Genomic DNA, 15,271 nt, shown 5'->3' on the forward strand with positions numbered 1-15,271 from the left:
GCCACCTATAATTTCTCATAGTCCGTCACCCTCAGATATGAGTAAGCAATGAGCAACTCCTACGACACAGCCAAAGGTCAGGACACGCTGGGGGGGTGGGGGTGGGGGGGGCTCTGGCATGAAGGGACGGGAGTCACGCAGCAGGGCACCCTCTCACACACACACACACACACACTCAGGTGCATAAAAGGTGTTCACACAACAACTGAATCTATACAGTGATAAGCAAAAAAGAAGAGAGGGTGACAGAAAGAAAGACAGATAGCAAAAACACACACACACACAATAATACATGAACAATAAAACATCGTCCTTCTCACTAGCACGCTGCATGTTCTCTGAGATTACGTTTAAAGAAAGTTATGCAAACATAATGCCAGCCCAAGGCGATGTAAAGAGCCCATTACTCGTGAGTCACCCGAGAGTGAGCAAAAAGCCTTGGTCTCTATCTTATAAAAATAGTGTTTGCATGATATAACAAGCGCAGTGCTTGATGAGAAGGACTATGATGACATACAAAATGTCCCTGGCCCCCCCCCCGAGGCAGCAGAGGCAGAGCGACCTTGATCTCAGACCTGTCATGATTCGTGTGTTGTTTTAATGCGGGCGACACGCTGACTTGTTGGCACATTTTTCAACAACCTGACACCCCTCGATCTCTGGTCACCCAGATTTATGACGGGGAGAAAACCAATGTTCAGTTTAGTATGAATCACAGAAGTGAAAATCAATGGGCTGCAATTACAGCTGTGCTCTAAAACCAATCTGTCAGCGACCTGAAAAAAGAACAAAATAAATTGGTCTTTTTTACTCGAACACAAACACACACACACAAAGCTTCTGCTTAGTGTAGAAAGTACAAATAAACAACCAGATAAAGCCCATATAAAAGTGCTATTTTATGCAATTTCAATATCCCATAAAAGGACTGAACAGATTGTCATATTCCTTGTTATGGTGACTGTTATTTTATCAATTTTACATTATCTTTCTGATCACAACTGTTCTGTTTTTGTTTACTTTCTTCATATCTTTATTTGCTTTGTTATAAGTCTGCGTGATTATGAGTATGTGTTGTTGCTTATCTTAGCCAAGAGGTTTCAGTAAAAGAGATATTTATTCTCAGCGAGGCATTTTCTTGTTTAAATAAAGTTCTTCTTATACATTATTTATCACTGACTTGAAGAAGAATACTGATTTTACACATTAAGGTCAGTTTATTAATAATAGGGAGAACTAGAAGGCCTTTGAGTTTTATAATGTTTTGTGTGAAGGTTCTGTCTCTCACATACACTCTGGTTTGCAAGGTAAAAGACTAAAATGATAATTTTCCATCAAAATTTTAATTTTCCACAAATTTTCTGTCTATATTTGACAGATTGTCTTGTTACTGTAGGCCTACTGCTCCGTGCAACAAGCTGTAAACCCAACATTGACATATTATGACCTCATAAGATTTAAAGCTGCAGCGATTAGTCGATTAATCAGTTAGTCAATCAGCAGAAAGTTAAATGGTAACTATTTTGATAATCAAATAACCATTTCAGTCCTTTTTTAAGCAAAAATGCCAAATATTCAGTGGTTGCAGCTTCTTAAATGTGAGAATTTGAAGCTTTTAAGTGTCGTACATGATAGTAAACTGAATATCTTTGGCTTTTGAACGATTGATCAGACAAGACAGGATATTTGAAGACGTCTCTTTGATCTTTAAGAAATTAAAACAATTAATCAAGAAAATAATTGGCAGATGAATCAATAATGAAAATAATCGTTAGTTTCAGCCCTAATAAGATTGTTATGGTGAACATAACATTTATTAGCAGTCTTGTTTCTGGCCACCTGTGTTCTTCTAAAAATAATAATAAATAATTAGCTCAAAGACCCCAAAGAGCTGAGGAGGACTACGGAGTCGGATGATTATTCTCTGTGGGCTCATCACTGCGAGCGACCTCTTTCTTTAACGACAGAAACATAAGCAGTATGAAAACATAGCAAACATTTTTCCTCACCATTAGCATAGCCATGAATACACTAAGTCAGCAACAGACCCATGAAGTTGACCTACCCTTCCCTGAAGCCACTATTATGCACACACACACACACACACACACACACACACTGTTACTTGTGCTTTGTTACAAAATCAATGAGGAAAGTCAACAAAGCGCTGAGGTGTGCCAGAAGCCTCTCAGCCCGCTGTTCGGTTTCTATTTACTGTTGTCATCCTGTATGCACGTGAATGTATGTGTGTGAGTGTGTGTGTGTGTATGTGTGTGTTAACGCAGACCCGCTTGTGTAACATCGTTCGATGATGTCACGATTCCTGCCTCGCTTCTGTGTCTCCCTACCTGTTCCCACTTCCCCCGGTGGCTCTCTCCCTCTCTCTCTCTCTCCCCGTGTGAGTGGAGACAGGTGTGCTGGCGTCACAGCAGAGCCCCACCAGCTGCAACCTGCTCCATAATCAAGACCTCTACTTATACTAAGCCCATCCAGATCCCGGGTCTCTGTCTCCTGTTCTCCACAGTCCCGTCTGCTCTGTCTCCGGTCCCTGTCTCCTGTCCCTCATCTTATCAGTCCTGCTTCCCTGCCTTGGACCCTTGTTCTTCTCTGCTCCCCCCCCCCACGGATACCACTCCACACCTGCTCCCCTTGCCCCAGCTTGCCTCAGCTCCCGGTTCTCGGAAACCAGCCCTAGCCCCAGGTTCCCAGCTACTAGTCCAAGCTTCCCCATGGCCTGCATTCCCTTATGCTCGTCTTAAAATAAATACCTTGTCACTACCACATCCCCACGTAACAGATGCGACTAAGAGGTCAAAACGACTGCCCCTCTGAAACATCTGTCAGTTTTTCCAGTCACCACACACACACACACTTCACACTTATTTCACCCTTCATCTGTCTCTTGTGAAAGAGTGAAGACATCTCTGTCAGTGACTCAGAAGATCTGAGGAGAGTGTATTTGTGTGTTCGCCAGAGTCAATGTGTCTCACCACTGAGCCGTCACAGGTGGCGCGTCCAGAATGTGCGCACTCACACTCAGACATATTTGTAATCCTCCATGTGGAGTCCGAGATGGTAGTAAATCCAGTGTGTGTGTGTGTGTGTGTTTCTACCAGAGTGTGTGACTTCCTCTGTGACTCACTGATCACTAGACTCACCATAGAGAGCATGTGACACACACACATGCACACACACACACACATGCATGTTTACAAAAAGATTTGGGAACAAATGCTGGAAGGAAAGACTGACTTAACTTCTTTGGACAGTGTCAGAACTGTCAGTTGTTGTCAACTCTATCCACATTATATAAGCATCTCTTCACTTCTTCCAGGCTTAAGAGTCAATGAACATGACAATTATGTAAGCAATGATACACTACTGGGTGTCCTGATATACAAAAATAGACTGAGAATGCGGAGCAGAGTGGCATTTCCTCCGCTGAGTCCATTATTTTCTATATCAGGACACCTCAGAGTGTATTAATGCACTTATCTCACTGCCAATTACCAGAGGCAAATACAGAAATACATTTTTTTAAAGCTTGTTTACAGTCAGTCTAAGCCACAGTTAGGCTAGTTTCACCATAGATAGTTACTGTTACTGGAGCAGAGGTGGTGTTGTTGTTGTTGTTACCTGAAGTTGCAGTACAAACAATACAACTTTATTGTCCTCTGCAGTGGAAATGTTTCCCCCGGGAGCCTATTCATTAAGATGCAAATCACATAACTGCAACGTCTGTGGTTCGATTGTTGCATGTCATACCCCCGTCGCTCTACCCATGTCTCCTGTCTCTCTCTCTCTCTCTGCTCTTTAAACTATCAAAACTAAAAGCAAAACAAACAACAATCTGAAAAAAAAAGACATGGAACATTAAAACTAAAATATAAAAAAAACAAAAAAAGCATTTTGGATGGCATAAACACCCCGATTCCAATCACTACTGGCACTGATTAAGAACAGTAGTTAAACTGAAACTACACTTTCCAGTCAATGATATTAAAAAGACAAATAAATCTGAGTGACAAGAGCTGTATAGAGTATGCATAGTGTACAAGAAAACAGTCTGCGATATCTGTCTCCGCTCCAATACAATGGAGATAAATGGATATTCAAAACAAACTCTCATAATCCACATAGCCTGCTGTCAACAGTTTGTACAAGGACTATTTCTTTGGTGGAAGGTAGTTCCTATGAAACCTTTTCACAGGTCTGTGGTTAACAGGTCTCTCTGTCTGGTGGGTTTTTTTTGACACAAGATGAAGAGTGTGAACTGTGAAGTGCAGGAAAATGACATGTACTCATTTTGGCCTGCTCATTAACCGGTGGCGCCTGATTTTGTTGACAGTGTCGGTGTTCTCTGTCTATTTGGTCCTATTTAGGTTGAATGCATTATCCTCCGGACTGTTCGGACTGGGTCAGAGTGCCATTAAGTCCTTTTCAAATTATGTTTCCTTTTTTTGGAAATTAACCTTATGCATGTGAGGTTTGGGTAACTTTTCCAAGAGTCTGTTTCAGATAAAGACCTTCGCCACAGGCATTATTCCATTCATCGTTGTATTGGTGTGGGAGGCAGATATGTCAAATTTCATAAAACCAAAACCATCCTGCATGGCTAGACAGGAAAATTGGAAAAGTGGTAGAGAAAATTAGAAATCTTACATGGGGAAAATAGAGAGTAGATAATTGATTAAATGTGTGCCAAAAACAAACAAAAATGGGAAAATGAAGGAGCTGAAAGATAAAACGTGCAAATGAAAGTGAAATGAATAGAACTTGGGTAAAATAAATACAGTTTTAATTCAATTCATCAACTGATTGCTGGTAAAGGAAAACACTACTTATGATGACACAAACCATTTGCCAAGTTTGTGTCAGAGCTGAAACTTTCATAGGTTGTTGTTTTTTTTTTTTTTTATGCAGGGAGACTGCAGAATGAGATGAAAGACTGACTTTCATCTCAGAAAAGAAAGCCAAGCATCACCCCAGTGTTATTTCAGGTCTCACTAGATGCTATCAGTGAATCACCAATAAGATCCCGTCAGAATGACGCATCAGCACTATCAGAGGGGAATGAGATCAAAGCATCGTGGAAGTCTCAGAGGATTTACGGGTCCAAAGCATGAAATGTCGCCACAGAGAGAGAAAAAAAATGTGTTGTCAGCTCTGGTGAAAACAAACGGAGCCAACATGGTGTACCGACACTGTCACGTGGTTGAGACAGATAAACAACTTCAGTCCAAGCAGCAGCGGCCAAGCTGATAACCAAAGTAAATCATCAATGTTTTCTGTGTTTAATAGATGCAGCTGCTCAGTGCTGCATGCTGAGACAATAATAGACTTGGCTCAACGCTGTAATTACCATACATGATGAAGAAAACTCTTCATCTATAATAAAGCATCAAGTTGACAGGGTTTATTACCACCACAATAATAATAGTGTGAACCGTGAAAAGTTTTACTACCGAGACCCCTTCCATCATCTCAGCTTGTCATAGCAGTAAGAGACAACTTACAGTTCATCAATATTTCAGAACTGCATTACTTCAGGTCTGGTGGCAGACAACCAAACAACCAAAGCAGACACCACAGTTGAGTTCAGAATACAGTCAAGCGTTAATCTCACCACTGAGAGAGAACAACAACAACAACAAAAAAAGCAGCCACTATGTCACATAAACACACATATTCCAATTTGAGTTGTCTAATTTGCCAACATAAGTTGCACACATAACTGGATTCCTGAAAGGCAATATTTTATGTATAATATTCAATCTCCTTATCATAAAGAAGAGATTTTCTGAAGCTCACGACTAGGACCATTTATTGATTAAATACCTGGGAAGAGTCTTGTCTGCAGAGGTGCAATTTAACTATTTGCTAACATTTACATAAGCAGCTAGTTTTGTTAGCGAGCAAATTGCCCCAGAAGTAGATACCAATGCATTTAGCTACAACAGCTAATTCGGGGGGCTATTTACTTTTGATCAGACTCAGAGACAAGTGTTCGAAATTACTTAAAAGTTTGGACACACCTTCTCATTGAATGAGAAAGTGTGTCCAAACCTTTGACTGGTTTGAAAAGTTTTAGTTGGCTCCTGCTGTTTACCCTGATATACATGCTGTTTCCTGAATCTCTAACCAGGTTGAAAACTTGAATTGCTCTTAATATATTATTTTTACTTACTGCTACTTTTACTTAAAACCTGCAATCATTTAATTTTTGGCCACTTGAGGCAGCAGCTGTAAACACAACACAACTGTGGATACATATCATCACCGTACAAGTTGATATGACAAACTCGTTGGCAAACAGTTGCCTATTTACACATCCAGCAGACATGGAGCAACATTATATATTTGAAGTCAAGTTTCCACCAATTCTTGAGAAAAATATGTGGCTCTTTATCTACTAAATGCTAACGCTAAATGCTCGACTTTTTTGTATGTTAGCTTTGGTGCTGGGCAGATCTGGGCTTTCTGACTTTTTCACTTTAAACAGCTGACTGCTGCTGCTGCTGGAACAACAATGAGCTGAGAGATGCTAACATGCTCCATAAAGCTGATGGAAACTTCATATCTGGGTTATAATTGTCTGTGGATTTGATGAGCGACCTCTTTCACATTACATGTACTCGCTGATGTAAAAGTATCGATTAGTGCAGCATTAAGTAATGGATGAGAATATCTACTAACACCACTGCTTATTAGTTTTAAAAGTAGCATCTTCATTGACAAAATTTTACAGTTGCAAGTTTCTTACAGTATGTGAGATCATTTCTTTTTCGTTTCTTCTACAGCGGGTCGTCCGACACACACCTGTCCCTCGAGATTTCACACAAGAGTGCATAAAGACATTCTGTGACATTTCCCTTCCTGTAACTCTGGCTCTCAGTGATACAGCATGTCCTCGTACTCCCACTCTTGCAGGCCATCTGTAAAGCATACTGTAAATTAATGAGCGCCCCCTCACCCCAGCTGAGAGACATATTATAAATCCTCCCACACAGTCTCCCATAGGTGGTGGTACAAGTTGAGGCAGCTACACCCACATACAACATCAATCTAAGCTATCTCCATATGCAGTACTGCACACCCGGGCAGACATATCATATTTACGAGGCGGAACTTGCCACTCCATCCCCCCCCCGAGTGACATGTGTCGCCACAGGGAAAGTGACAGGCTGTGCGTGTGTGCAGATTTTACATAGGATTAAATGCGTGCCCAAATAGCTGTCTCCCCACGAACATACAACAAAACCACACACACGCATAGGGGGTACTCAGACACACAGGGAGACTGATGAAACGCATGCTGACACACGTGCACATCCTGCACTCTCACATGGACTCACACGCTTCCCCTGATGATCACAAAGTAGGTCAAGGACAACTTTCTACGAGGGCAAGGAGAAAAATAAAATCTGTGATGACGGACTGGCTGCAGCACGGGGAAAGTGCTCACATTAAGCAGAATATGTATGATTTATAATGTGAGGCAGAGTCAGAGATGTGTAAATAAATAGCCACAGGCAGGACAATTGAGAGAAGGCTTTCAAAACAGACAATGACTTCTGTCTATGATGCACTTATAAACATACTGTGAGGCTTAATGAATTATACATGCTGCCCCATTTGATGAACTAATTAGAGTTAATCGAGTGTGTCCTTTTCATTTGGTTGATAAATATCTGTACTGATATTAGAGATCGGGCCAGTGCTGGCAGCCCCCACTGGTTGCAGTAGACAGCTCCACAAAAGTAGTGCCATGTTCAGTATTTGTGTATGCTGCAGTGCCTGCTATAAATACTTTTTCCTCAATATTTCTCCACAGCACAACGAATCGGTACAATATGAAGCACAACTTGGATCTCGAAGGAGGAATATTCACAGAATTTCCTTTCTCTCCAGGCAAACAAAATACTAATTTTTGAGATAATTCATCTCAGGTTTGATTAAAAGGATGCACCATAAAGTAGCAAACACGCAGTAAGAAAGTGGCTCCTCCTGTGTAATATTCTCATCTCTCTGAGTGATTTTGATTCAGAACGTCAAGCAGCACATCCTCCCATCACCGAGACATCATCTCTTTCACACTGCAACACTCTCAACGGCTCTTGTGACATTGCGCCGGAGAGCTCGGCTTGGCAATGGAGCCGGCCCTGTTCACTCCACCTGCTCTCTAATAATAATCATCCTCAGAGGAATGGAGAGGAGAGGAGTGGAGGTAAGAGCACAGCTATCCGATCAAGTCTGCCAGTGCCGGAGTTCCCTTCTTGCTGCAGCTGCAGTGGTAGCCTCTGCCGCAGTGATATGGAGCGAGGGGAGAGGGAGGGGAAAGGTGAGCTGGTGGGAAGTGAGAGGGGGGTAAGGTACAAGGAGGAAGGCAGAGATGCTGATAGTGTGTGCAAATGCCCACTCCTTGCCAAAATACACCTATTCAGCAGTATTTTCTGCATGGACACTAACAGGCCTACTGTGTACAGGTCTTCTTTTATGGCGGCCTCTTGTCTATTGTTTCATTAGAGGTGTTTGCTGAGCTGTGTGATCTAGGACAGGGCTTGAGAGAGGCGATTAATAACTCTGTGCATGAAGGAGTTGTCTTCAGGGCCAACTTCAGAAACTGTGCCACTTCTTTAACGGGGAGGGGAGGAAGGAAATCAGGGCAGTGAGGTGTGTGTGTGTGTGTTTAGCAGGCTTGTGCAAGTGTGTGCGCATGAGTGCGTCTGGCTTTGGTTAGCCTCCTCACCTTTGGAAAACACAGTAGTCCTGGGAGTGACATCCAGGTCCAGAGACGGGCTAAAGGGGAAGGCCCACAGCTGTGACAGCCTGGTGAGGAGCATCAGGAGCAGCATGAGGAGCAGGAGGGGCTGGACTGATCTCGGGTCTCCCATGTTTAACACGCAGACCTGGGTCCAAGCGCAGCCTCGACTGAGCTCAGTTCGTTGAACGCACAAAATCGAAGCGTGAGAAGTATCTCTAAGCCCAGCAGCAAGCAAATGCAGATTCTTTGATTATCTTCCGGCTGAGAACACAGTTGGTCTACGCAGAGAAAGAGAAAAACAACATGTAATTAAAGGAGAAATTCTTCAGGATATCAGACAAGAGGCTGTTGTCTTTAGTTTTGCAAAACAAAGACTCTACCACCTTTACAAAGGGAGAATAAAGTCATACAGTACTTATTAGTATTATTTAAAGTTTAAATATTAAGGTAAATCCTCATCACAAATCTATCATTTATGTTTTTTTATACCTACAAGAAAATATAATCTCCAATCTTACCTTAATGAACGTAATGTCTAACAGAAATAGACATTAAGGATGCTTTAAGATATTTTAAAACATGCATGATGACTATGATGAGCTTTGGTCAGGAGATACAGTGTATGAACTTTCTTGCCTACTTGACAGCATGTGTAGAAAATTACTTGCTGATATGCATCATCACTCTCTGATTACAACCAATTAGTCAGAGTGAATGACTAAGGTGTTGTTGCATAAAAGACCATTTAAAAAGTTTTGGGAGTTAAATAATGCGTCCCTGTGATATTGCAACACACAACTCCACCTCTTAATTAGCTGTGTGCACACTGGAGCAGCATGACGGATAATCTAGAGATTAGGCCCCGTGCCATCAGCACATTCTACGCCTGGCTGCCCGTTCTCTGGTTCTGTCACTGATCAAAGGGTCAACACTGTGAATCCCGCTCTGCAGCACAGTGACACTGGAGAATTCTCAGTTTAATCCTCACGGCTGCCGCTGCCGCTGCTGCTGCTAATCACTCGCAGCACGAATCACAACGAGGCTAATGACCTTTGTGTTAGCATTTTGGGTGCTAAGCTTTGAAACCAACCTATAAGATGACAAAATGAGAGATGAGATGGGGAAGAGTCAGAGTGAAGGTGCAGGAGTTCCCTCCTCTTAACGTTTGAGACCCACTGGATTTCTTAAGGCTCATTTTCATGAATTTCTTTCCCAAAACCTGCCCTTGCTGTTTTACATAAATCGTCGTGAACAATCCAAATAATAGAATAAATGCCTTACTTGATTTTCACAACACTAACTTGTCATCTTGGCCTATACTGTAGGATGAACAAGGAGTCTCAGGCACTTCAGCCCCTGTATGTTACTTACATACCCTGCATGTGACTAAATTGACTAAACCACTTAAGAGCTCAACATATAGACATAACTAGACTATAAACTGTTTCCAAGTCAATGTAAGAGCTAAATATCCATATATACTTTAAGAAAAGGTCTCTTCTGTTCTGGCTTCCTCCTCCTAAACATATTTGTAATAGAAACTACAAAAAAACAAAACATTTTGGACCAGAGGGCAGGTAAGTAACACACAGGTAAGAGATGCACATTCCTGTTATGTTAGAACTGTATTAGCGTATCAAATGATACATTTAAAGGTGCAGTGTGTAGAATTTAGTGGCATCTAGCAGAAGAGACTTGGCAGAATTGGAATATAAAATCAATAAGTATGTTTTAATTAGTGTATAATCACCTGAAAAAAAGAAATGTTGTGTTTTCATTACCTGAGAATGAGCCCTTTATATCTACATAGAAAGCAGGTCCTTTTCCATGGAGGTCACCATGTTGCACCGCCATGCTTCTACAGTAGCCCAGAATGGACAAACCAAACACTGGTTCTAGAGAGGACCTTTCACATTTTTTGCGAGTTTCACAGCCACGGTAGGTCTTCCTACACATTTGGAAGGGGTGCTAGATGCCTCTAAATTTTACACACTGGCCCTTTAAACTGAGTTTTTGTTTTGTGTTGCACAGAGATGGAAAGCAAAACCCTCCTTAATTGTTGGCCAATTTTAGCTGGTTGGTGTTTGCAAGAATTTCAGTTTGAAATTGTGAGTTGTTTATGTTTTGGAATAGTTTCAGTTATTCTGAAAGTACTTGTGCACCTTTTTCCAACATTGGAAAGAGGAAGAAGGAGGAAATGCTACTGACTGCAGCTTCAAAGGGATTAGACGGCACTGTTTTTGACAACAACAACAAATTCCTGTTAAGATAAATTCTTTTCGAAGCAGCTTCCAAGTGGCAGCTCAAACTTTTATCATTTCTCCTTTTTGTTTGTATCATGTAATGACTGCCTTTATTTAAAAAAAGTCTTAGTTCTTCAAGAAGAAAGATTCAGTTAGCATGGAGCTATCGATAGTTAGCTTGCTAATGACTTTGACTTTGTCTGTTTCCCACTTGATCTGTGTTTCTCTTTACCTTAACCTCGACCCAACCTGAACTCTAACGCCAACCGATCATCTCTGACTAACCATAACCTACCCGAAAGCCTTGACCCGAAACTTTTTTCTGAAAGGGGGTTTAGGAGCTATTTATCTGTTTTGATTACTTGATTTATTCTCAATTAACCACAAGAAAACAAAAATTGACACCTTTTGTCTGCTTACAATTCATTCATATAGTGCGTGAGTGGACAAATAGCCACAACCGAGGTTTTTTGAAGGGCAAAGACTGTTTATACTCGCTAAACTGTTCAGTTATGTTTCACGCTGTGTGTAGGACCATAGCTGTGAAGAAAGGCAGTCAAATGAATCCTACTTTGTTGTACAAACATCTGTACAACCGATGATGATCAGCTACAAAACAACAAGATGGAAGAGATTCTCCATCACAAGGTTGCACCATAAAAGCAGTCTTTACAACTTGCAATCGGCGGTAGAACAACAATGCAGCGTGAATCTCGTTTGTTGTCCTGAACTTTGTGAGCATCTCCAACACCATTGTCTTCTAAAACTGATGGTATATAAAACAGAGGACAGCAGATCAATCAGACAAGCGGGCATGCTGGCGAGAAGCACTTTGGTGTGGTTTTGTCAGCTGCTGCCCTCATGCAACACAAAGCAAAAACATCATTGTCTCAACACATCTGCATTTGCGTTGTGTGTGTGTGTGTGTGCTGTTCTACAGGAGCTGGCGAGGGCGTTGACAACACAGTGTTGCCTCAATGACGAAAGCATGGAAACTCCAGGAGGGAAAAGTAAACACCACCACACATCGGCACGACACATGTCTCATGCATGATGGGACACAGGAGGAATCGAACAAAACAGCAGGTAACACCTTTTACTTATTAGTTTCCTCCTGTTTATTAATCCATACAGCTGGGCCTGCAAAACATCTACTGGGACTTTTTAGCCATCTGGTCCTCATCAGAAATCCTGAAATTAAGTCATTACTTGCCTGCAGAATATGAAGGGATTTGAGTATTATATAGCTGTTTTCCAATATGAGGAACCGTCAGGCAGGACAGAATGATTTGCTAAATAAAGTAGTCTGACATTTCTGTAGAAAGATCGATAAAAAAGCGAGCTATTCATGTATTTCCGTTCAACTGGTGCCACTTAAAATGTCAAACACAGTCATACTTTTGTGCTAAAGCCATCAACCAACAAATACAGAATAAATAGACTTTATTAATAGGATTATGTGCTATATATCCTATATTTAGTATGATATCTATACATTTACTTCCTTTTTTTTTTCTTTATTCAAACCCGGTGAGGAGCTGCAGGCATAGAAATGAACCATAAATGAGATTTCTCGCACATTAAAGGCAGAATAAGTTTACTGTGATGTGGAGAAATCTTAAAACAAATCTTCTCTGAGAAGCATGAAATTAAGATTTTGTCCCAAACAATGTGCAATTCAAACAGTGGAAATATAAACATCATAGGAGAATTGTTGTTTTCAGTCAGGTTTTTTCTGGTAATTACAGCTGATAAAATCCATTCAACATGCCAATATACTCACAACTGAGCATGTAATGATTTCTTAGGACTCAAAGGAATATATATGCTGAATTTAAAAATGTACACGTGCCTGTAATATTATTAAAATCATCCCCTACATCATCTGTGATAACAGATCATCTCACCATATTTGTCTTTCCTGAAATTGAATCATAAGATGGAGACCAGAGCCATCAGAAATGTCAACGTTGTGATAAAATAACACTCAAATCAATCAAATCCAGTATACTCTAACTTGCACATTTTGTGGTATATGTTGTCTATTTGTCACATGTATATTCTAATATGTAAAGTGACCTGCTTGGTCAATTTTAGCCTTGAAGATCAAACAAACACCATGTCAACACCCTGCTCCTCTCTGCACTTCTCTCTTGTCCTCACTGGAGAGATGAGATTACCGCTTCAGTCGTCGCTATCACTTTATAATACGGCTAAATACACTGTAATTAATGTCTATAGTAGTAGTATAATAGTTAATAAATAAATCAATTACTAATGTGTTATAGATCACCCATTAATAAGAACAATATTTGGGTTGCCAGGTTGTGGCGGGTGTTTATCCTCCTTGCTTTGTGTTTTTAGGTTGCTCTTTAATTCATCATGAAGACCCCTCCAATGGACCGTTTGACCTCTGACCCTCTACCACAATTAATTTATTAACAACTTTTATAAACGCAGACTTAATGGATAACTTAGAACTAACAGTCATAGAGCAATTACAGATATCCTTCAAACTTTTGCTGATGCCTTATTGGAAATAAAGAAACTATTGACCCTTTACTGACAACTTTATTACTGGTTTGACTTTGTTACTGACTCAACAGCAGTGATGGAAATAACAAATTACATCTACTCAAGTGCTGTAATTAATCAGAATTTTGAAATGTTTGTAATTTACTTGAGTATTTCTATTTTATGCAACTTTACACATACTCCACAATATTTCAGAGGGAATATTGTACTTTGTACTCTATTACATTTATCTGACAGTACAGTTACAAGTTACCTTTAAAATGAAGACTTTATAAACAAGATATATGATCAACTTATAAAACATGATAACTGTTATAGCTTAAACTACCCAAGAGTATATAAATTAGTTAGAAAGAGCTTCATCTCGACCTACTACAACACTGACATACTGCTAACACAGTAATGCATCAATAGTAATGATCCAACAACATAATGCATATCATAACATTCTGAAAGGGTCAATTGTGGATAATAAATACTTTCATTTTTGATATTTAAGGTACATTTTGCTTTTAATACTTTCACACTTTTACTCAAGTAAGATTTTGAATGCAGTACTTGTACTTGTAATGGAGTATTTTTTACTGTTGCTCACGTAAAGGATCTGGCAACCCAAAGAGTTTTAATATCGTATAAATGATCTATGAAGCATTAGCATATTAACCATTATTAAAACCACTAAAGTAGTACGCTACCCATCTTGCAGCACCCATTTTTAATGAACCAATTAAACTAATTTCTGACTGAAGTTACTGTTGGCAGTGTCCTTTTAAAAAAAACTCAATCATGTCCAATTAAAAGCTAATTTTAGCCGTTTTTGATGGTCAAGTTTAATTAACTTGTTATTTCAAACCTTTTTTTTTTTTTTTACTCCTACTCAGTCCAACTCAGAGACTAATCTCCCTTCTCTCTGTCCACTTGTCTTTGTCTCATGAGGCTTACGTTCACCTCTGGCCTAGTTCTTCCAAAAGTAAAACAGGCACACAGCTTAAATGAAGGAAAAATAATTAACATAATTAACGTACATAACATACATATCCTACTTTGCCATTAGGAACAATACAGCCAGCTCAGAGGAATAAGTGATGATACAAAAAAAGGCTTACTCACATTGCCCCAACATTATATTCATTACTACACTAAACTTACATGAATATGGGCTCTTAAGTAACAACTGGCTAAGGCAGTTCGCGCGCCATTAACGTGCACTCACCCCATGTGCACCTGTCCGACCTGGACTGCAGCACTGAAGAGGGAAAACAGCACTGTGCACTCCCTTTAATCACCTTCACCTGAGTGTAGGTGGATGTGTAGAGAGAGTGTGCGTAGGGAAAGTGAAAGAGACAACGCAGATTCAATATGACGATACAGTTGACTGACTCACCTGATTGTTTGAGTCCTTTCCGTGGCGAACACTGAGCTCCTCTACTCTGCTGCTTCTGCTGCTGCTGCAGTTACCCAATGCAATGCTCACCATGTCTCCCCCCCCCTTTCCCCTCCCTCTCTCTCTCTCTCTCTCTCTCTCTCTCTCTCTCTCTCGGAAATGTGTTAGGACCTTCAGTGTTCAGAGCGAAGCGCGCGCATATTTCACCATTTGTGTTTATTCGCTTCCAACAGCCAAAATACGAACTGTTTCTGAGAACTCACCAGATACTCGATCCGTTTCTGTTGTTTTCCCAACAGTCCCCCTCGTCTCTATACGTTTATTAAGATTCATAAAACATCTTCA

At 40.5% G+C, this 15,271-nt stretch overlaps 1 protein-coding gene across 2 annotated transcripts in view; it reads right to left on the reverse strand.

The window, feature by feature from the left end:
* Positions 1 to 15,006, reverse strand: part of sema4gb (sema domain, immunoglobulin domain (Ig), transmembrane domain (TM) and short cytoplasmic domain, (semaphorin) 4Gb) — a 42,557-nt gene extending 27,551 nt beyond the window's left edge. Inside the window, exons 1-2 of one of the 2 annotated variants that reach the window (XM_067575561.1) lie at positions 14,927 to 15,006; positions 8,750 to 9,042 (exon numbers count right to left, since the gene is read on the reverse strand). In XM_067575561.1, coding sequence (XP_067431662.1) covers positions 8,750 to 8,894 — 145 coding nt within the window. In that variant the 5' untranslated portion in view covers positions 8,895 to 9,042; positions 14,927 to 15,006. Of the gene's footprint in view, positions 1 to 8,749; positions 9,043 to 14,755; positions 14,899 to 14,926 lie in introns of those variants that run through there. The other variant, XM_067575562.1, reaches the window with a different exon arrangement.
* Between the last annotated feature and the right edge of the window lie 265 nt (positions 15,007 to 15,271).

This window comes from Thunnus thynnus, chromosome 20 (assembly GCF_963924715.1).
Source record: "Thunnus thynnus chromosome 20, fThuThy2.1, whole genome shotgun sequence".
In the NCBI taxonomy this organism is placed as follows: domain Eukaryota; kingdom Metazoa; phylum Chordata; class Actinopteri; order Scombriformes; family Scombridae; genus Thunnus; species Thunnus thynnus.